Raw genomic sequence first — 23,758 nt, forward strand, 5'->3', positions numbered from 1 at the left:
AACTGATTTTGTTTCATCTTATCCTGGAGGTCCCTCCAGGCACCACCCCCACCTGCCCTGCACCAGATTTTGGAGTATATAGATCAGATTCAGAAAGGGCTGGTTTGCCCTCTAAGAGAGACATGTTATATCATCTCAGTCATTCACACCTAGGCAAGACAGAGGCCAGAGGCTATCAGGCCCCTTGCCAGAGATCTGAGTTTGCCTAGACTCAAAAAGGTCCTGATCCTCTGAGTAGGGTACTGCACAGAGTCCACACTCACCTAAGTTTCTACAAAGTAATGCCCAGACTCCTAGGAAGTCATCTAGGGGGAAGAGCCAACGCGGTGCCCGCCCTTCCCCTGCCAGAGCAGCAGCGCCGCACTTCTGCAACCGTATAAAAGCGCTGCCGGCGCTTCAGTTACTCCCGGATCCTGAGCGCCGCCCAGACAGCGAGCAGCAGGTAAGACCAGGCCTGAGGCCCATGAAGGACGGCCCTGGCCCTCTGTGGCTCAGGATTACCGCGGCCCCTGCCTGTTCACCGGGACTACTCCGCGGGCCTCCACCCTCACCCCTGCCCCACCCTGCGTGCGAGGTGGTGCAGCCGCCGCTATACGCCCTGTCCCGGGGGCGACTGTGGATCCCCAGCACCGCCACCTGGGAGCGAGGGCAGGCTGGTCTGTGAGGGACGGAAGTTGGGGCATGATGGCTGGAAGACAGAGCCGAAGCCTGAGATCGGAGTATTTTCTTAGTTCCGAGACTCCCTTCCTCCCTATGCTGTCCGTCACGGTTCTCGGCAATCCCGGGGCGGAACCGCTTCCCGTTCTGCAAAGGGAGGGACGAGGAAGGGAGAGAGAGGAAGCCGATGTGACCCTAGAGATTACTTTCCAACAACAACAGTAATAATTCAGTGTATTGCAAACGCCGCAGCTACCAAAACCATTATTCTTCATTGCTTGTATGTGGGAAAACTAAGCCTCTGAGAGAAGTCACGATTGGTAAGCGGGCAGGTGAGCTGAGGTGGAAGGCCCCCGGTCACCCCCACCAGAAGGGAGTGTCATAGAGGATGCTAGTCACCTTTTCGCTGGTGGCCTGTACCATCTGACTCTGGGGCCTGTGTTGGGTTTTCACACTCTGATATCGTGTACCAGCTATAAGACACTTAACCTCTCTAAACATTAGCAACTGAAGTCTTGAAAATGAGGATAATTATGTCACTCTGCTGAAAGTTGCTTTAATGCGTAGGCGGTAGCTCTGACTTTCTAAAAGAAACATTCGTATTTCAGGTAAAGGGTGGAAAATGTGTGTGCTCCCAAAGGTAATAAACCTTCAAAATGGAAGCTAACATTGCATTGCAAGAAGCAACTAACAATTAGTACCCTGGGTTAAAATAAAAAGTGAATTTTGGAAAACCTTAAAATACTTTTATATCTGTAGTGATAAACATGGTTGATTTTGATTTTAGCCCTTTAGGACTCCCTGGCTCCTGAACCTAGGTCGCTGATGGATTCTTGGCCAGTTATCCCTAGTTAGCACATTTGTGCTCCTGAGACAGTGTTGTTTCCCTCCTTAATAAAGAAGGAAGGGAGGGAGGGAGGGAGGGAGGACGAGAGGGAAAAGGAAAGGACAAGTTCTAGGGTGTTTCAGGGTGAGGAAGACATGGAGACATGCCATTACCTAATTTGCTGGTGTGCTTGAGCTTCTGTTCTGTGTTGTAGCCTTCACCATGGAGCAGCTGAGCATGGCAAACACCAAGTTTGCAGTGGACCTTTTCCACACCCTGAATGAGGACAATCCTACTGAAAACATCTTCATCTCTCCCATAAGCATTTCATCAGCTCTGGCCATGATCTTTCTGGGGACCAGAGGCACTACTGCGGCACAGATGTCCAAGGTCAGTAGAAAAAAACAGAAACAGTTTGGTTGCCCTGCAAGTCTAGACTAAAAAGCTGTGCTCTTAGGCTCTTACAGTGTATTATATTTTATTATTTTTACGATTTTTTATTTTATTTTTTCTATTACCATTTAGTCCCCTTATACTCCCCTCCCCCTCCTACCCAATCAACACACTTACAGTGTATTTTAAAAATTGTATTCTGTGTTCCACAACCATATGTTATGAGGCCTTACTTTCAGGAAAGCCTCAAGAACAACTCATGTTTATACAGGCTTTCATTCACAATAAAGTTTCTACTGAACATATACTGTGTGCCAGGCACTGTTTTTTGTTTGGCTGATGATACAGCAGAGAAGAAAGCTATAAGAACTCCTGTACTGTGATGCTTCTATTCCAGTGGGCAAATCTTTGCCAGCATCTCCTCCTGAACTAAGATTTTTCTGTTTCTTAGGTTTTTCTGCTTTGCACGTAACCCACTACACAAATAATGCCTCTTAATGTTATGTTACTTTTAAGCACAAAATGACACATAGGACACACATCACAGTGGAGAAGTTGGCGGTGTTGCGTTTTTGAGGGAACAGGTGACCGCGTGCCTCTGCACTCCTGAGACCTAGCCCTGTGCCTGGCAACAAGTGCCTGTGTGAGCAGGAGGGCCCTGCAAGGAGAGGACAGAGGTGAGGTGTGGCAGCTGCAGAGACAGGGCCGAGCCCTGGGTGCTGTGGCAGGTCACTGTCCTCTCAAGGAGAAGAAGCAATAACACCTAGCCTTCCACCAGACCTTAATGGGTGAGGAAGGCACTTCTGTGCTATGTGTTCTTTAATTCTAAGAGGGGAACTCTGGCTTTCTTTGAAACTAGGGGAAATGAGTCCCAAAAGTGAAGGTCTTTCTAACATACCCATCACAAATTGTATGGTGCCTGTAACTAGGGAAGGTCCATCCCTGGATTCAAGTTTATCGACCTGTTCCAGCTGTAATGTTTCTATTACTGTGTTTTATGAAAAATCAACCATGTTTATCACTGCAGGTATAAAAGTATTTTAAAGTTTTCCAAAATCCACTTTTTATTTTAACCCAGGGTACTAACTGTTTATTGCTTATTGCAAGGCAATGTTAGCTTCTATTTTGAGGTTTTTCCAGGGACTTTATTACCTCTGCAAAGAATAGTTTTAAGGGTTACCCCACATTTCCATTAAAACAGATCGATCATAGCAACTATGCAAACATTCCGTATCTTGGTAAGTAACTGAACTTTGTACATTGTGTAGGTTTGTTCTTTGCATGTTAAAACAAGGAACCAACCCAGGCCTCATAAAAACCATAAAGGGACACTTGATTTGTAACATGGGAATTATATTTTTGCTGAATATTAAGTTTATAGATGTTATTTTTAAATGAGTTACCGATGCTGCTAGTATAAATTAAAAAAGAACAACAAACTCTCAATCTGTAATATCGTTGTGGTCCTGCATAGGTGATGATTCTTATTTTTACTGTTTATTTCTGAGAACTTTCATTAAAACTATATTTGATGCAGAATTTACATATAAACATACATTTATGATTTTCTCAGGAAAAAAGCAGACATGTGTAAATACTTAGCTTATTAACCACTCCTATTTGTGGAACTATAATTATAACAAAAATTGATATTAAAACAGCTCCTAATGTTGTTATTTCTCACAAAGCTATAAATTTTAGATTCACTATTATTTGTTTTCCAATGAAAAATTAATAAGGTATGAGGCTGGTAGTTATCAATGATTAGTAATAAAAACACATTAATCTAATTCGATAGAAGCAAATGACAAGGAATCAGTTTCAAAATAAATGGTTATAGAATTTGTTTTTAATTTTAGACTCTTCATTTTGATGCAGTTGAGGATATTCATTCAAGATTTCAGAGTCTGAATGCTGATATCAACAAGCATGGAGCTCCCTATATTCTGAAACTTGCTAATAGGTTATATGGAGAGAAAACCTATAATTTCCTCCCTGTAAGTACTTTACAGTCATGTTCTAAAACTCGGCAGACAATGCAGACTTTTTTCAGCACAATCAATTCACCAAAGACAATTTTTATTTTTATAAACATTCAGAAAATGATACAGAATGAAAACATGACAATATCCCCATTAATTGATATGATTTCATTATATAGTCTTCACAGTGAACAGATTGACCCTGGCTGTTTTACTAAAGCAAGAGTGAATTCCGTAATTCACTTCCGAGAACAATCAGTATATACTTATTTATGAAAATGTTAACCAAAAGTTAGAAAGGAATCGGTCAATTTCATACAACACCAAAGCTGCAGAACTGTTCTCTTAAAAATGGTTAAGATAGTAATTTAATGTTATGTGTTCTTACCATAATGCAAAAAGTGTAGAATTTTTTTTGTTGTTATAATAAAATTGATGGCTTTTAGGGCAATTTCTGTTGCTTTTAAGGATTTTAGAAAAACATTCTGTATGTAGTAGGAGTTACTCATGACATTTTCTCCCACCCCTCCTGTACCCTGCCTACTCCCGCTCTTTCTTTTTAACAGGAGTTCTTAGCTTCAACTCAGAAAATATATGGTGCTGAATTGGCCAGTGTGGATTTTCAGCATGCCTCAGAAGATTCAAGAAAGATGATAAATGAGTGGGTCAAAGGGCAGACAGAAGGTAAGAGAGTGGGCCCAATGCAGTCATTACATACTGGTCTTTTTTTTCCTCTTTCCACCTTTCCAACCAGCAAATGACTTCCCCATCCTTTTCCTTTGTCCTCATCCTGACCTTGGCAATAAACTCTGACACTGCTCAGTGCCAGACAGCTTTCAAATGTAGAAATACCTCAAACTGGAAACTTAAACATGATTTAACTGAAGCAGCTAAATATTTTTTTCCCCATAAGTTCTTAAAACTACATTTTAAAATTAAAACTAACATTGAATATAGAATAGAAAGGATAAAGTTTTGAGAAAAATCCAGCCTGGTCAAATTATGGAAAAGAATATCCTGATACTTGAGACACAAACTGCTGTGGCGGTGAACACTTTTGCCAACGTCTTGCCTGAGCACTCAGGGGTGTAGGTGGGACTGGCTCTGTCTCAGCTGTTTCTCTGTTATAACTCTCTCTAATCTAGTGGCGGAATGAGTCAAGGCACTGACTGAACACCTGTCACCCATACAAGGAATTCTTCACGGCGATGCTGTGATCATGGGGGAAATTGTGTTTGGTGGAGTAACTGTACTACCCTTTGGATATTTGTTAAAATCCTTTTTTGTGAGAGTAGCTTCCACTTGGAGGATTTGTAGAAGTGATTTATTTACTAGTAACTAAAATAATTTGCATTAAGGAATATGTTTTTATGCCTGAAAAAGAATAACCATTCACATAATAAGACTCATTGTTTCTCATACACTCCAGAAAAGAATTTTCCTGTTTTTAGCCCTTAAAACCCTTTAGTTGGTTTATTTAAAGTTGAAGCATGCCAGTGGAGCTTTCCTAACTTAACATGTTAAAGGAAATTAGGTAAAAACTATGCATTTGAGTTGAATTTTAGTGCTGATCAAATGTCAGTTCAAATTTGGAATTCTGATATGTGAATTTTTTAAAATACTTTATCTTTTTAGGGAAAATTCCAGAATTGTTGGCTGCAGGCGTGGTTGATAATATGACTAAACTTGTGCTAGTTAATGCCATCTATTTCAAAGGAAGCTGGCAGAAGAAATTCAGTGAAAACGCCACAACTGATGCACCTTTCAGATTGAATAGGGTGAGCTGATAGAATTATAAAATTACTCTTTGCTCTAAAAGAATGCAGATAATAATGTGAGTGACTTGTTTTTTTAACTGTTCAGAAAGACACAAAAACAGTGAAAATGATGTACCAGAAGGAGAAATTTCCATATGGCTACATCGAGGACCTTAAGTGTCGTGTGTTAGAAGTGCCTTACCAAGGCAAGGAGCTCAGCATGCTTATCCTGCTGCCAGATGACATCGAGGACGAGTCCACAGGTCTGAAGAAGGTAATGACTCCTGCACTAATGCTTCATGTTTCCTTCTGATATATCGATTCCGTGTATGTTATGTGATAAGTTCTTATAAGTTTACTGATATTGCTGGAGTTTCCTTTCCAATTCTTTGCATTCCTTTGTGAATTAGCCCATCAATGTTTGCTACTCTGAAGCCCTAAGTTTAACTTTTCAGCTGTTGTCAGTGAACGGTCTGGTTGGGGACATCTAAAGATATATATTATATTTAATATTAGTTAGTGGCAGCTCATGGAAACTCCCTTAAATGAAGTTTAGAGGAAAGTGCAGTAAAATTAGAATTGTTTTATTGAAACAAATTTTTTAAAATTAAAAAAACCCAAAACATTTCTAGTATATAGTATTATCTTGTACTATGAAATTCTATTATTATACTGCTCATTCTCATCACAATTCATACAGATTGTGAATTAAATTTCTAAGAGCTACATGGTAGAAGAGACTCATGTGATGCATTAGCTTGCAAGCTAAGCCTGTTTTCTAATGTGAACTTTGGATGACGTTTATTATATATAATTTAAAGATGACTTTTCTTGCCAGGCTAGGACTAGGTAAAACTGTGAAGAAAATGGGTTTTTTTTTTTGGTGTCTCTAATCTGCTGTGTGGTTTTTCTCTACCCTCTCCCTAACAAAACTTGTTATCAGGAAGGGGTTTAATATTCACCATTTACATGTATAAAGTATGTATTAAAATCAAGACATTCCTTATTTTTATTGTATTTCCACATTTGTCTCTTCTCTGATTATTAAAAAAAAATTCTCTAGCCTCATAAAAGGGATAATCAGCATCACTAGAACAAGTGGAATGATGGTTCCATTCTAGTCCAATAGTAGTAGTAATAATAGTAATATTAATAGCTGACATTTATGTAGCACTTACTATGTGCCAAGCATTTTGTATACATCGGTTCATTTAATGTTTACAACAATGCTATAAGGTAGGGACTATTATTACTCCCCATTTTAGAGGAGGAACTAGGTCCTTTTTTATTTTACTAGAAGCTAAGTCTATTAGAGATACTGTAGCATTGTGAGGTTCACAGATACCACAGAATAAATAGAATAGAATAAATAGAATAAAACTATAATTTTTTTTTCTTGTACCAATCAACCAGTTAAAGTAATAACAGGTATTGTGGCCTATCATAGTAATCCAGTGTGGTAGGAGTTTAGGAAAACCTGGATGGATGGATGAGTGGGTGGGTGGATGGAGCTGATGGAGCCAAAGTCCCTGTTACTTGGGCCCTTGATGGCTTGGAACACAACCCTCTTCTGTTATCACCAATTGCTAAAAAGAAATGAAATCCTCCAAATGGAATCTGTTTTGGCACAAAATAGGAAGGAAACTAAAAGAAGGAAGTGACTAATATTATGAGTCCATTCATTTAAATAATGCTTTATTACCTTACTTATATGAAATTGTTCTCACCTGTTCTGTTTGCCCATTGTCATTCCAGGTTGAGGAACAACTGACTTTGGAAAAACTGCGTGAATGGACCAAACCTGAGAATCTGTATCCCACTGAAGTCAATGTTCACTTGCCAAAGTTCAAGCTGGAAGAGAGCTACAACCTCAACTCACACCTAGCCCGCCTGGGTGTAGAGGATCTCTTTAATAGCAAGGCTGATCTGTCTGGCATGTCAGGAACCAGGGATCTTTCTGTATCAAAAATTATCCACAAGTCTTTTGTGGAAGTGAATGAAGAGGGCACAGAGGCAGCAGCCGCCACAGCAGGCATCGTTGCCTTCTGCATGCTTCCGATAGAGGAGAATTTTGTGGCTGACCATCCATTCATTTTCTTCATTCGACACAATCCCTCAACTAACATCCTGTTCTTAGGCAGATTTTCTTCCCCTTAGAGACTGGAGATACAAGGCTAAGCTCAGAGCTTTATTACCTGCACTTTCAATGGTAATAGTTTCCATGTATCTTTAGCAATAAAACTACCATCCCAAAACAGATCTTTAATTTCCTTTATAAGGTCAGCTCTGTGATGTCACTGCATTCTGTAATTCAGCTCTGTTGGCTGTGTACACCCATTAACTTTGGTATGGGTTTCTATTTCCCTTTTTTAATATTGAAAATTTTCTGTGATTGCTTTTGATGCATCAATCAGATGTGCAGAATCTTGACAGTATAGTAATCTATGAAGTTGCTATACTTTCTTGATAGCCATGGGAAAAATTATAATACTGTAATGTATTTCACAGATAGACTTCTCAAAGTCGTAAGAGAGACACTCTGATTGTCAAAGGGAGGCTTAAAAACAGATATTCAATTGAAATATAGGAGAATAGCCCAATTAAGGGTTGGGTTATGAAGACAAATTTGCCTTGGTCAATGTTTATGACCCTTCATTCTATAGGATTAGTATTTTATTACAGCCCTCCAGCTTTTAAACTATTAAAGATCCACCTGGTGATAATTTGGCCTTCCCTTTTTATTGTCCTTTATCATACCTGATATAATTTGTTTGGGATCACAAGGAGTCGAGAAGCAGGTGTCATATGGTAAAAGATGCCAAGAAACTGCAAAAAGAAAAATGTAGTAGGAGAGACTGTTAGGAAAAGAAGGGTTGCAAAGATCTCACTGTTACTGGCTTCTTGTGTTTTCTGATAAAGGTTTTTGACTTCCATCTTCCAGTACAGATTTTTAGAGCAATGGGATGGCTTAATGCATTCTTAGAGAGAGGACAGAAGCTTCTTTGATTAATATAAACCTTTCTCAAATGTACCCCTTGGAAGGGGGCTCAAAGCACTTCATTTTCTTGCTCCTACAAAGCTGGTGGACTGGCCAATAATGTTTCCTAAGATTCCTCTTAGCCAGACAGATCTCAGTCCTCTTCTTGTTTCTACCCAATCTCAGAAAAGACAGGACTATAAAATGGCATCTTTGGACTGACAATACTGACATCCATAATGATGGTGACTCCATTGAAAAGATTTTAGCAAATCTTCTCTGCCTTCTTTTTTTTTCCTTAAAATACTTACTAGCACCTATTATATTGCAGAATCTCTTGGCTATGGAAAACAAGTAAAACAATAGTTACTGCATTCTGTAATTATTCTCTTTGGGCTGCTTATGCTAAAATCTACTTTGTGATTTAGAGTAAATTGTGCTAATCAAGTAGAAACTGAATTTCAGCACCCCAAGCAACTCTGCTTAAATCCTTTTTATACAAGAGGGAACAGGTCCATGGACTATAAATAAATTGTTGACAGTTAAAACAACTAGTAAATTCCAGAGCAAAAACTAGAATCCAATTTTTATTTTATGTAGAAAATATCTAATTCTTGTAATGGTGAACTAGGTAACTCAGACCTCTTAACAACTAAAAAACCAAAACAGACAAGCACCAGCCCAAAGGCAAGGGAGAGCTGACAAGATCAGGAAGAATTGCTAAGCAACCCAAGGATCGATTGGGGAATATGTAAATTGGGGTCACCTTTGCTCCAGGGGCATTTTCTAATCCAAAAGAAGTGAGAAGTGAAGCAGGGATTTTGATGATGTTCAAGGTCAGAGTCTGGACCTGGACCTGTTAAGAGTAGGGGCCCTATTATAACTCCTGTGCTTTTATTTGGCACCCTTAACGCTATACCCCATGAGTTGAGTGAAACACTGCAGAATGCAGCCCTAATGTAAGTCATTGGGCAGTCCCCCAAAATTCCAATTCCTCATATTGGATTACATTTATTCTGGTTTGCTACTACCCAGAGGCACACGGTAGTAGCAAAAAAAATCATCTCTGGGGACAAATTACCCCTAAACCTCAAATTATTTTTATTATCAGCTTTTTAAAATACAATATCCAGCACACAATCAAAGATCATTGGATCGGTGAGGAGCCATGACAAAATGATTAAAACAAGCACAAAAGAAAAAAAGAACACAAAAATAGAAAAGAAAATAGAAAAAGAAAAAAACACAGATAATGCAAACGTAAGTACAGCACTCCAAATATCAGGATCACGATAAAAGACAAGATTGAACATTTCAGCAGATAACTAGAAATTTAAAAGAGACACTGCATATTTGAATAAAAATGAATTAGAAGTCCTACAACTCACAAATACAACAATACACGAAGAACTAAATAGATAAGATTTATTAACAAAGTAGAGATAGAAAAAAGTGAGTTGTCAGGCCAGAAGAAATTATCTATAATTTATAAGACAATTATAAAAAGTAAGCCCAGAAATTGTCTATAATTTATAAAGACAATTATAAAAAGTAAGCCCAGAAAGAGAAAAGGGTGGAAAAATATAAAAGGGAGAATAAGAGACTGGAAGCAGTCAGTAAGAAGAAGCTTAACAGGGACAAGAGAAGACAGGAGACAATATGAAGGAGAATAATATTTAAAGATCTAACATTTGAAATGTATATTCTAAAACTAATGTAAATATCAATTCACAGATTTTAAAAATCCTATTAAACCCCCAAGCAGAATACTATAAAGAAATCCATCTCTAGTCACATTCTAGTGAAACTGCAGAAGTCCAAAGACTGTAAGAAATGATAGGATAAAAACAATAAAAGAAAAAAGGCAAAGTGCCCTCAGGAGGAGCAGCAGTTAGAAGGACAACACATAAATCAACAGAAATTATGAGAACAAGAGATCACAGACTGATTCCTTTAACATGCTGAGAAAAACACCAACCAAAACCCTGCCAACCCAGAATTATTCTATATTCAGGAAAAATATTCCTCAAGATATTTCCAGACAAAAACTGAGGGAGTTCATTATCATCAAACTTCAAAAAAAATTCTAGAAAATATTCTTTATGTAAAAGAAACATCAGAACTGTAAGGAAAGAACAAAGAGCAAGAAAAATTATAAGTATGATTAATTTATATAAATACTGACCATATAAAACAATGGTAATAATGTCTGCAGAATTTCAAATATATACAAAATTAAAATACATGACAGCATAGAAGTTGGGCAAGAAAATTAAGGTAAAATTTCTAAAGTCCTTGCATTTTCTGGGAAGAAAATAAAAGTACAATTATAGTCAAGTGCTGCATAACAACATTTTGGTCAACAACAGGCTGCATCTATCTTGGTGGTCCCATACATCATAATGGAGCTGAAAAATTCCTATTGTCTGGTGATATTGTAGCCATCATGATGTTGTAAAGCAAAATATTACTGACATTTGTGGTGATGCTGGTATAAACAAACCTACGGTGCTGCCAGTTGTATAAAAGTATAGCATATACAATTATGTAGAGTACATAACACTAAAAAATGATAATAAATGACTGTCACTGATTTATGTAGTTACTATAAGTTTTAATCATTATTTTACAGGGTAATTTTTCAACTTATAAAAAATCAGTGTGCTATAAAACAGTATGGAATGTTACAAGGGCAGCAGCTTCATGTGTCTTGTGTTTGCCTTCTCTTGATTGCATCATTTTCTCTTGTGCTTGGGCTAATGTCTTGTTGTTTTTTTATAGTAACATGCTGTGTAGAGTCTTAGCCTAGAAACAGTAGACCACACCATATAACCTAGGTCTATGACAGACTTGCTATTTCTATTTATGTAAGTTCACTCTACAGTGCTTGCACTATAAAAAACTCACTTAACGATGCGTTTCTTGAAACATATCTAGAAGGTATGTGTCATATATCTGTACAATTATATTAGATTCTGGTAAGTCAAGAATGTATTTTGTAGTAAGGTAACCAAAACAAGAATAGTGAAAGGGTTTATAACTTCCCAAATAAACCAGAGAGAAAAAAGAAAAAACAAAAAATATGTAATCAATCCAAAATGGGGAAAGAAAAAGATAGATAAAACAGAAATGACAAATAACAAGACATCATATTAAACTCTAAATATTTAAGTATTAATTTAAACTGTAAGCTAAATATTCCAGTTAAAAGACAAAAATGGTTAGACTAGATTTAAAAATACAATATGTTGTCTTATAGAAAATATAACATAAATATGAAATTTGAGAGAAAACAAAAGGAAAAAATACATGAAGGAAATACTAACCATAAGAGTAGATGTAGCTATATTAGGCAAAGTAGGTTTTCCTATTCTAGTGATAAAGACAGACACCTCATAATGACAAAAAGATTCAGATCACTAGGAAAATATAACAATTCTAAATTTGTATGCACCAAATAATAAGCCCTCAAAATGAAACAACAAAAATTTTTTAAAAATTAAAGAAGAATTTGGTTGGCAATTTGACAAGATAACAAACATGTTGCCATTTGTTGATCAAAATTAATGAAAACCCTTGCTGATACAGTAATTCAAGAAAAATAAAATAGATAATAATGTGAAAGTAAGAGCAAACCTTATAATATTTCAGGTAATTATTTTCATCTGAAGTCTAAATTAGTAGAATTTAAAAGTGAGTTACGATGTTACTGATTACGAGTGCAATTTACACAGTTAATTTGTATCTATGTGATATAAAGGTTTTTTTTTAAGTTTTAAAAAGCATTTGTAATAACGTAAAAAAATGTTTAAATGCCTAGGAATAAATCCAACAAGAGATGTTGAGAACTTTTATACATGAGAAAAAAAATAAAGAAGCTCTAAATAAATGGAGAGCTATAACATGGTGGTTCATTATTTTATATATGTCAACTGATCCACATAATCAATGAAATTTTAATTAAGAAAAAAACAGACTTTTTGTCTTGTTTTTGGTGAAATAAAGCAAGTGGTTCTGATATTCATATGACAAGGCAAAAGGCCAAGAATATCTAAAACAATCTTGAAGAACCAGATGAAAGGACATACTCAATAGAAAAACCACATATTATAAAGTTGCAGAAATAAGACACGGTGGGCTCTGGTACAAAGACGGTTAGAATTGGAACAGAGAGCCCAGAAAACGAGCCCTGCTTTATGATGAGTGCCCATCCTTCCAGTTTGTTCAAAACAGCCCGTTTATGTCTTTTGTTCTATTTTAATTATTAGCAATGTCCTCTTTTACTCTCAAAGTTTAATCAGTTTGAATAAAAATCATATGGAGATCACATTTCTGACAAATGTGGTACTTCAAAGTTATGAATGAAGGAAGGAAACTTTCAATAAATTGTTCTGGAACATTTGGGAACCTATAGGGAAAAATATTAAAGTTGATTCCTGCCTTAAACCTAAACAAAAATCAATACCAAGTGAACAATAGACAATAGACTTAATTGTGAAAGCAAAACAATAATGTTTTTAGAAGATAATATTAGAATGTATCTTCATGTGCTTGTGGAAAGAATGATTTCTTAACAGGACACACACACAATTTATTGTTAGATTCATTCCTAGGCATTTGGACATTTTTTATGTAAATTGAACCCAAATGAAAATTAAGAACTTCAGGTCTGCAAAGCAGACCACTAAGAGAATGACAAGGCAAGCCCCAGGACAGTCGATGTAGGTCAGCAGCCCAAGGAGGGCTAACATCTAAAAGACTGTGCCCAAAGGCAGAACTCCAATTCCAGAGCCTTTCCTACTTTGTTATCTCCCAGGTGTGGACCCTGAGAAAGAAGATATCTACTAAAAAGGGTTCCTGTGGTTAAGTGGGCCAAAATTTAAAAATAAAAAATAAAAATAAAAATCAGAGTCTCACAGCTATTTTTGCATAGGGGCCTCTCATGTAAACTGCACTTCTGGAAGAAGCCTGCAGTGAACTATTTGACCTTACCCGGAACTGCCTGCCTGCACCGTGTTTCTGCAGTCTTAGCCAGCGCTCATAAGGAGTTCCTGGAATCCAATAGGACTGAGGCTCCCCCCATCCAATTGGAGCTGCAGAGCTATATCCCCCATCAACATCTTCACTCACCAGTAGTGGCTCCATTCTGGCCAATCAGGACAGGCAATCAAACTGTGAAGATTTGGAGACCTTGTTTCCATGAGGAGTGCCAAATCAAGGACCAGTGATGGGGTCTTCTGTGCATATAAGCCCGTTCCCCTCTGGCTCTGGAAACACATTTTCCCTTTCCACTGAAGACTGCTATTCTCCAGCTACGCAGAAACACTAGAGATATCTTATGGGAGCAGCATGGAGCAGACCAGCATGGGCCACAGTAGACTGGCACAGAATACAAAAGGTCAATACAGGGCAAAGCAGATCTGCAACAAAGAGAGCAGAGCAAACCAGCCAGTTGCAGAGCAGAGTTGTATACCCGGATAGGGCTGCCTGGCCCCAGGGCCAGCTCATGCTTGTGCTATACCACAATTGAGCTGTTTTGCACTGAATAAAGTTTCCTTCTTTACCACACACCAACCTGGGGATTCCTGTTGGCGTTGAATTGGCACCAATGCCCATCAGTTGACACATGCTACCATAGTATGGTGATTCCTCGGGGGAGGGAAGTATAAGGGAACAAAAAGGTAATGGGAAAAAGTATACAATAAAGATAAAAGAAAACAAAATAATAATAAAATACCAAAAAAAGAAAGAAAGAAAGAAAGAAAGAAAGAAAGAAAGAAAGAAAGAAAGAAAGAAAGAAAGAAAGAAAGAAAGAAAGAAAGAAAGAAGAATATGGAAAAGGGAGCCAGATTTTGTGAAGTCACAGTTTGGGAGAACTGGCTTCTAAATATCTTCAGAATTTTTATATACCAGAAATGCTGCCTTAGAATTACCTAGAGAAAGTGGCAGCCCACCTTGAGGAGAAAAAAGAGGAATCTCTTTGGGTCTCACAAAATTAAAGGTGCTTTTAAAATCACCAAAATTAAGTCAAATGTGTCATGTGGTTTCTGCATTGGTCTGTTTACTTAAACAGATTACTACCATATTTTTGCCATCCAAATTCTTTACTTAGAATTAGACCATAACATTGTAATCTTGAATTCTCATGGGACCATAGCTGCTCTCCCAGCTTAGGGCAGGGAAATACTCTCTGGAACTTAATGAGGAATGACACTGAGTCAGCCCTGGAGCTCCATACAGGACATTCACATTAACACCAACCTCATGAAGTAGGTGCTTTTATTTTCATTCTGCTATGAGAATAAGTAACCTGCCTCAGATCTCAGCGAAGAATGGGGACTCATGTCTCAGAGCTCTGCAGAAATCATCCTGATTCATCACAAGCTGAAGTCCCATTCTAAGCTATTCTGAGATTCATGTCTTTCAATATTAATGCTATGCTTTTATCCTCAGCTGTGAATCTCAGTCAATTAAAATGAAATCTTCAATAATTTTACAATATCAAATAAACCTGCATTCGAAAAGGCAGAATATAACCAGGAATGGCAAGTGGTAAATGGCATTTCAGTAGAAGCTGCTGAATCATCATTTTTTCCGTGGCAAAAGTTCAGCACCCTGTTTCCCACAATGTCACTGCAAAGGGCTGAGAGCTCTACAAAAAACTGTACATCTGGCCCTGGCTGGTGTGGCTCAGTGGACTGAGTGCTGGCCTGCAAACTGAAGGGTCATAGGTTCAATTCCCATTCAGGGCACATGCCTGGGTCGCAGACGGGTCTCCCTTTGGGGGCGTGCGAGAGGCAGCAAATTGATGTATCTCTCACACTTTGGTGTTTCTCTCCCTCTCTTTCCCCCTCCCTTCTCCTCTCTTTAGAAGTAAATGAATAAAGTCTTCGGAAAAAAAAGAAATTAAAAAAAAATTGTTTATCTGGTTAGACATAAAAACTATCCTAGAAGACAAATCTGTCATTTTAGGAAACAATTCAGGACTGAGACCAGATCTGTTATATTTCAACCTTGGAGGGGTCAATAACTCATAAACATGTACAGATTATAAAGTATTATAAAAAAACATTTCTTCCTCTAAACTCTCAGGGCTCTAATTACATGTACAGAATTTCTACAGCAGACACTTTCTGATCTGAAAAGAACAAGTCAGAAGCTGCTGTGGTAAGGGCCCAGTCTATAGGGTGTGAATAGATTGGTGTGGAGTGAATGAATCAGTCCAAAATTACCCTGCTGAAGGAAAACTTGTAGTGTAAAAATCTCATGTGTCATGGAGTAAAGGTGATTTTCTAATACACAAGAGAGAAATAAAAAAAAAAACCAACAACAACAATACATAGCAAGGACAATAGGATGTTATTGAAAGAAGTTTCCAAAGAGTTCTTGTACCTGCACTTTCCTCATTTTGCAAATCTGTTGTGACAAACCCTGGTAATAAGATACTTAACTTCAGCAGACAAAAGTTTTCCTGTAAATTAAAATTTAAAAAAAATTATTGCACAACATTTTTTAAAGGTCAGTTTTCAAAGAATAAATATGCATGCAAATTTTAGTTTTCAATGCAAAATTTGAAACAGTAGCTGAAATATTTAGGAAATCAGCCCATATTCTTTCTGGCCTCATTTTCTGGTAAACCCAGATGTTTTCTATCATGGCAAAACAATAGATATTTAAAATGTTCAGTTGCTTTCACATGACATAACTATTTTAAAAGGTAAGGACTTGAGTACTTTTTAAACTCATGAATTTATTGTACTTTATGTCCTATTTATTTGCTGTTGTTGCTTGCTGAACTAATTTTTAAAAATTAATGTTTTTTAATCATTATGAGTTTTTTAAAATTTTTATTGCTGACACTATTGCAGATGTCCCCATTTTCCCACTTTTGCCATCCCCTGCCCCCACCCCTCCTTCTGTCTGGCCATCACCACATTACTGTCTGTGTACATGGGTCATACAAACATGTTCTTTGGCTAATCGCTTCACCTTCTTTTATCCAGTTCTCCCTCCTGTCTCCCCCCGACAGCTGTTCCATGTATCTATGCCTCTGTTTCTGTGTTTTTCATTAGAGTCCATATATGTGAGGTCATATGGTATTTGTCTTTCTCTGACTTACTTATTTCACTTAGCATAGTGATTTCCAGGTCCATCCATGATGTCACAAAAGGTAAGATTTCCTTATTTTTTATGGTTGCATGGTATTCCATTGTGTAAATGTACAACAGCTTTTTTATGTACTCCTCTACTGATGGGCACTTGGGATGTTCCAGATCTTAGCTATTGTAAATAACAATGCTATAAACCTAAGAGTGCATATAGTCTTTTGAATTGGTATTTCAGGATTCTTAGGATACATTCCCAGAAGTGGGACTGCTGGATCAAAAGGCAGTTCCACTTTAAATTTTTTCAGAAAACTCCATACTGTTTTCCAGGGTGGCTATATCAGTGTGCATTCCCACCAACAGTGCACAAGGGTTCCCTTTTCTCCATAGCCTTGCCAGAACTTGTTTGTTGATTTACTGATGGTAGACACTCTGGCCGGTGTGAGGTGATATCGCATTGTGGTTTCAATTTGCATCTCTCTGATGATTAGTGACGCTGAGCATTTTTTCATGTCTTTGGTCATCTGTGTGTCCTCTTTGGAAAAGTGTCTATTCGGGTCCTTGGTCCATTTTTAAATTGGATTGTCTGTCCTCCTGGTGTTGAGTTGTATTAGTTCTTTATTTTGGAGATGAACCCATTATCAGAAGTATCATTGGTATCTTGCAGCCCATCAAGGCCAGGCAGGTTCACTTTAGATCTGGGCAGATGGAAAACATTCACGGAGCCATTGGGATGTCTGACATACCTTTATTCAAGGGTGGGCAATCCATGCATGCTGCAAGCTGCATGTCCCCCTGTGTGTCACACTGCGTGTCACACTGCATGTCACCTGTCCCCCAGCATGTTCTAGTGGAGAGTCCCTACTCCCTTATATACTGAAGACGGACAAAGCCAGCAGGAAGCCAGGAAATTGTATAACATAACATGATTCTGCTCATGCAAGCCTGCTCAAGGTTATGGGATGTGTTTACCAGACCCAGTCTCAAGGCTATGAGAACACAGCTTATCAGGCTCATTCTCAAGGTTATGGGAAACTGCTCCGCTTAGGTGCCCCGACATCTAGGTGAAGAAGCCAGACTGCCTCTGTTTACCCTACAATTGGCAAATGTGTTCTCCAATTTAATGGGTTCCCTTTTCATTTTGTCGATGGTTTCTTTAGCTGTGAAGATGCTTTTTAGTTTAATGTAGTCCCATTTTTTTTTTTTCTTTATGTCTTTGCCCTGGGAGGCATATTGGCAAAAATAGTGCTGAGAGATGTCTGCCTATGTTTTCTTCTAGGATTTTTATGGTTTTGCAACTTACATTTAAGCCTTTTATTTATTTTGAGTTTATTCTTGTGTATGGTGTAAATTGGTAGTCTAGTTTCTTTTTTTTTTTTTTTGCATGTATCATTATGGGTTTTTTTAAAGTTCATTATATCAACTCCAGAAATATTGCTGATCTAGAACAGGTAATGTTCTCCATAGTCAAGGTTCACAGTCTTCCATTGAACCATGACAACAGCATGAACTATTTCAAGGTTTTTTGAATTAATTCTCTCTGTTCTGATTTTAAATTAGTTCATTGTTTAATTAATGTTCCACCATGTATTGTGTGATAAGCTCTGCATTAGGCCCTAAGGATGTAACAACGAATCAAACAAAATCTCTGCTCTAAGGTAGTTTATGTCTTGTTCATAAAAGAGCTCTCCAGTAATTAATCTGATTAACTGACCCAATGGTTAACAATGGTAGCAATTTGGTAGCTGGCACTTTAAGCCTGAGCTTTTGCTCATATCTTTCCCTTTGTTGTAATACAACGGGTTGTCTTTTATACTTAGCGCCAACATTCTGGGAAGTTTCATCTTCTATTTTATTTAGTAAACTGGCTTTCTGAGTGATTAGCTCATCTTTATTTATCTAACTATTAGTATATATTTTCTGATATATACTCTCCTGAGCATACTGATGAATCAGAGTTGTAAATCTCCAACACAGGGCTAACCCTGAAGGAGGCAGGTCATCCCTGTAAAGGGACGAGTACATGCAAAAGCACAGGATTAAGAAACCCTTGTGTAATTGGAGAGTAATAAGTGAAGACAAGAGCAAGGGGGATGTGACTAGGGAGTAAAAAGCCTCGCTCTCATGGCTATTGAAGTATTTCAAAACAGACAGTGACAAGAACTAATTTACATGAAAAGTGTTTACTCTGCCTTCCAGGTGAAGATATCAAGACATGGATTTGAGACCTACTTTGAAGCACCACTTAGCAGTAGCTAAATTGTGAAGGTTGAAAGAAAATAAATTTTCAAGGTTTTATTCCAGTTTTCTGGCAAGTGAGTGAATGGACATGCTGCTACTCTGATGGGAAGATCAAAAGAAGAACAGATGTGGTGAGAAATTTGGGAGTTTAGTCATGAACATTAGGTCCTTCAGAAGGAAACACCAGGTAGACAGTTCAATGTATGGATCAAGAGCTCAGAAGAGAGGTCTCGGAGGAATTGTAAATTTGGTTGTGTATGCCCCCTGAGTGAATGAGATTGCCTGGTAAGAAGCAAATGAAGAAGGGGCCTAGAGGAGAAGACAGAGGTATCAACACTCAGGGCCAGCCAGCAAATGAGGACCAACAAGGTATTTCAAAGAGATGGAGCCTACTTGATGCCAGAGAACCAGGAAAAGAAGTGGTCAGTGGACCCATGGAAGGAAGTGCTTTAAGGAGGAGGAGGTGGGTAAGCTGTATATAATTTTACAGAGAGGTCAAGTGAGGTGAGGGCTATCTGTCCTTCTGAGTTAGCAAGATGGAGTTCACTGAGGATCTTAGAAAGAGAATGCGTATCAAGTGGTAACAATAGAAGCCAAAAGGAATTGGTCCAAAGAGTAAACAGCACAGCTATTGGCTACCAGATTGTAGCAATAAAATGCCATAGATATTTTTCTTATTAATAAAAGTTATTGAAGTTTTACATATGATCACCTATTTTAAGTATAAAGTTCAAAGACTTTTGACATATGAAACCACCACTCCAATCAAAATATTAAATACTTTCATTATCCCAGCAATCCATTGATTTTTTTATGTCACTGGAGATTACTTTTGTCTGTTCTAGAATTTTATATAAATTAAATCAGGCAATGTGTGTTTTATATGTTTGACTTCTTTTACTTAACCTGTTTTTGAGATTCATCTGTGTTGTTACATGTGTCAGTTCATGTCTTCTTAATGTCACGTAGTATTTTATTGTATAGATATACTACAATTTAATTACCCACTCATTTAAAAAAAAAGATTTTATTTATTTATTTTTAGAGAGAGGGGAAAGGAGGAAGAAAGAAAGGGAGAGAAACGTCAGCGTGTGGTTGCTTCTCAGGTGCCCCTCCTGGGCACCTGGCCTGCAACCCAGGTATGTGCCCTAACTAGGAATCAAACTGGCAACCCTTTGGTTCACAGGTTGGCGCTCAATCCACAGAGCCACACCAGCCAGGGCTACCCACTCATCTTTTAAGGGGCATAATCAAGTGGAATCTATGCTGTGAAGGCAAGACCAATTCAGCACTAATACATGTGATAAAGAGAGAGAAATGACCTGCAATAATTAAAACAGTGTGGCTCTGGCTCAGAAACAGATAAATAAATCAATAGAACAAAAGAGTGTTTAATAATAAATCTGTGAAAATATGTGGGAGTTTGTTATATAATTACTGTGATACTTCAAACCAGGGGAAAGAATGAACTAAATGGGTATTGGGGCAATTGGCTGTCCTTGGGGAAAAATATGTCTCTACTTCATACCCTGAACAAATTTCAGGTAGATTAAAGTCCTAAACTTAAAAAAAAAACCCAAAAAAGCCAAACTATAAATTAAAACATTAATGATTAAAACTATTGAAATAAAACATCAGGGAACATTTAAAATCCCTGAGTGAGAAAGGACTTCTTAAACAAAAGATCCAGAAGCCATAAAGTAGAAATATACAGATTTGATATCAAAATTTTATACAGTAGAAAATATTTGCAGTATACAGTATGTAACAAAGGCATAGTGTCTCTAAAATGTGTGCATGAGACTCAGTCACTGTATCCAGATATTAGGGACAGAGGCTGGGTGGCTGACTTCTCAGGGACCCTCAGTCCCGTGGTCCTGGGATTCTACAGACACTAGGAAGTTCTCTGACCAGGACCCAAATGCAAAGTCCTCTGACTATCTCTTCACTCAACAGGTGAAAAATGTGCACTAGATGCCAAAGACAGAAAAATAAATGAGAAAAGTGAATTTTTTGGAAGGTGGCTGTCTGTTTGGGAAGGCAAATACCATAAACAAATTACCACTATAAGGTGTGAGAGGTGAGGGACACAGGCAGAACATTTTCAAAGGGAGATATAAGAGATTTTGCCCAGAGGGTAGGAGGGGTAGGTTGATGCTGGAACTAGGTGACTTATTCACATATTACCATCCAGTTGTCTTTATTGCTTTTTTTTAATGTTAGTTTTGTTTAATCATTACAACCGTCAACTTTCCTAACTAAGGGTTACCTTTATTTGACTTTACAAAACTTATAAAGCTCTTTTAAAATGTTTGTATTTTGATAATGACTTTTGCTAAGCATTAGCTGATCTTCATATAGTACCTTCAATACTTTAAAATAGTACAGTTCAAAAATGTTTCACAAAATGAACACCCTCATGTATTTAGCACCCAGATCAAGAAATGGAGTTGTGACAGCATTCTAGAAATTGCAAATCCCCACAAAGATAAGTTCTCGTCTACTTTCTAAAAGACCTTAGAGGAATTTTTTCTGTATACTCTTGGAATTAATGTTATATTTTGTGTGTATATATGTGTGGATCCCATGATAAATATATTTTTAAATGACCAACTTAACTTGTGAGGAAAGCAACCTCATTTAAAACTAAAGCTCTGTGTTTGGCTCTTATGTGTATACACATGATAATAAAGAATCCTCGTCCCGTTTGTTTTTTTCTTTCTCTAGCCTGCTCTTCTCCCTTGGGTGTTATGAAAGCCTTCTAAATATGAGCATCCTGTCACCAGTTAAGCAGGAACCTTTCTCTTTCTGAATTCTTCAACCAGTTTTGTTACAACAATGACTGAAACTCTTGGCAAGGCTTCTTCATCTGCTACGCTTAAGACAAAATGAAAGTAAATCAAAATCAGCACTAACATGGGCAATCCTAGTGAAGAAAAACTGAAAAATTTCTTACTTTATAGTGCCAAGAATCATTAACCCAGCAACCAAGTGGCTCACGCAAGAGAGTGAAAACCCAAGGGAAAGGAAAGGTACTCGTACTCCAACCAGCCCTTCCCAAACCCGGCTTTCTGACCACAGGCATTTGTTTTGAACTTGGGCCTACCAAGTTCTGATCAGAAACCCCGGGGAGATTTTCTGTGACAGGGTCAACAATAATGTGTCATAGATCAAACTCTAAATGGAAGATACTGTCTCATGCTACATAGGGCTTACTTGATAGAAGCTTTTCTAAACTCTATCAAGTAAGCCCTATGTAGCATGAGACAGTATCTTCCTTTTAGAGCTTGTTTAATCCTCTCAACAATCTGGTGGTATCAATATCCTCATTTTACAGGTGACAAAACTGAGAAACAGAGATATTATGCAAGTTGTCAAAGGTCACAGAGAGCCACGGTTCAAGCTAGACTGTCTGGCTCCAGAGAGTCTGTGCTCTTAGGCACTGTACTGCACTCAATATAATAAAGGGAGGGAGAGGGGTGTGTTCAGGACAACCTCTGGGTAAGCATTACTCCTTGTCTTCAAGATCATTTATGTATCAATGCTCCTGTGCACACATGTATTAATGTGCTGTGTCAGTGGCTGAGCATAGTAGAGTCTTTGCTTTCTGGGAGTCTTTCAATGGAGGAAAATGACAGGATGAGCTCAGCTGCGGACTCTCAACATAAGGGTCAGGTTCTATTTGGAATGGTAGACTTAAAGGGCAGAAGGAGATTGACATATCATTCATAGGAGCCACAGGCTTTATTAGGGAAAAAAGAAGAATGTGAGCCCAATGTCTGTAAGTTCCTTTAAATTTGAACACCCTGTAGTCTTTGTTTCAGGTTGTAGTCCTGTTTATGAAGGGACTCACTTGCTACATGTTGATCATCAAACCAGCAAAAGTTTTCCAGGCTTGCAAAACAAGATATTGGGTACAATTTGGGTAATTTCTGTGACTGCAGTTTATTGTGTTGAGTAAAAATATTATGTACAGCAGGGGATACAACCATTAAAAAAAAGCCACAAAATGCTCTGGTTAGCAAGGACACTGAACTCCTCAAATATGCACAGCACTGGGCCTTATACTTATAGCATGGTTCATATGTATGTAATGAAATGGGAGAGCTGGACCCTTTGGTTCTTTGGAAAAGTATTTGTCTTAACATACTCATGACATAGATATTTTCTAGCTCAGACATTTATGGGCTATTATCAAAGATTGCTCAAGTGTCATGAATGAATATAGCTGTCTCTTTGACAACCAAACACGTTGCCTGGCAACAATTTTCTTGTTGACTTCATATCTCTTCATTGTGTCTATAACTGCAGTAAAGCTATCTCTAGTCTGTTCCTTCTATACAGAATAAAGTCCCTTTATGTTCTTGAATCATCAGGCAGCAGAAATAATGACAGATTCATCAAGCTTAATTATAAGATAAGAAGCTGGTGTTTCACTGCCATTATCACATTTCAACTTTGGTTTAAATTTGAAGCATTATGGGCCAAATTCTTGTTGATTTTTAAAAATACTACTTGTGAGGCCTGTGGAAGAGCGTGCATTTATACTGGGAGAAAACAATGGTGAAATTTCATATTCAGGTTCAGGTTCATGTACAGTAAGGAATTTGGTCAGAATTCAATTTTTCTGGAGAGCAGGAAGAGTATGGTACTTGAAACTTTCAACGAAAAGCAACAAGGTGTACTTTTTTTTTTTAGTGGTAAAAACGTTGGAAGATTCTAAAATAGTTGCAATGCAAACTTGGAGAACGCTGAATGCTTACTATACTTGAAACCAGGCTGGTCTAAGCCAAGTGGAAATGCTGATAGTCTACAGCTGT

At 37.8% G+C, this 23,758-nt stretch overlaps 1 protein-coding gene across 2 annotated transcripts; it reads left to right on the forward strand.

The window, feature by feature from the left end:
* Nucleotides 1–377: 377 nt before the first annotated feature.
* On the forward strand, nucleotides 378–8,338 carry SERPINB1 (serpin family B member 1). Of its 2 annotated transcripts, none has more exons than XM_054591976.1 (7): nucleotides 378–442; nucleotides 1,698–1,873; nucleotides 3,736–3,873; nucleotides 4,425–4,542; nucleotides 5,494–5,636; nucleotides 5,722–5,889; nucleotides 7,371–8,338. In XM_054591976.1, the coding sequence occupies exons 2-7, from the start codon at nucleotides 1,706–1,708 to the stop codon at nucleotides 7,770–7,772; spliced, it is 1,137 nt and encodes a 378-aa protein (XP_054447951.1). In that variant the 5' UTR covers nucleotides 378–442; nucleotides 1,698–1,705; the 3' UTR covers nucleotides 7,773–8,338. The 2 variants fall into 2 exon arrangements, with proteins under 2 accessions (XP_054447951.1, XP_054447952.1); XM_054591977.1 differs by lacking the exon at nucleotides 378–442 and adding an exon at nucleotides 885–977.
* The last annotated feature ends 15,420 nt before the right edge of the window (nucleotides 8,339–23,758 follow it).

Source organism: Pteronotus mesoamericanus, unplaced genomic scaffold (assembly GCF_021234165.1).
Source record: "Pteronotus mesoamericanus isolate MK-2021 breed Mesoamerican mustached bat unplaced genomic scaffold, CSHL_Meso_final scaffold_31, whole genome shotgun sequence".
Taxonomy (NCBI): Eukaryota; Metazoa; Chordata; class Mammalia; order Chiroptera; family Mormoopidae; genus Pteronotus; species Pteronotus mesoamericanus.

What these genes read in the sequence shown, in the direction of transcription:
- SERPINB1 (XM_054591976.1), top strand. Translation starts at nt 1,706, where the DNA reads ATGGAGCAGCTGAGCATGGCAAACACCAAGTTTGCAGTGGACCTTTTC. An exon ending in CACCTTTCAGATTGAATAGG is followed by an intron (nt 5,637 to 5,721) that starts GTGAGCTGATAG and finishes TTAACTGTTCAG; the next exon opens with AAAGACACAAAAACAGTGAA. An exon ending in AGTCCACAGGTCTGAAGAAG is followed by an intron (nt 5,890 to 7,370) that starts GTAATGACTCCT and finishes TTGTCATTCCAG; the next exon opens with GTTGAGGAACAACTGACTTT.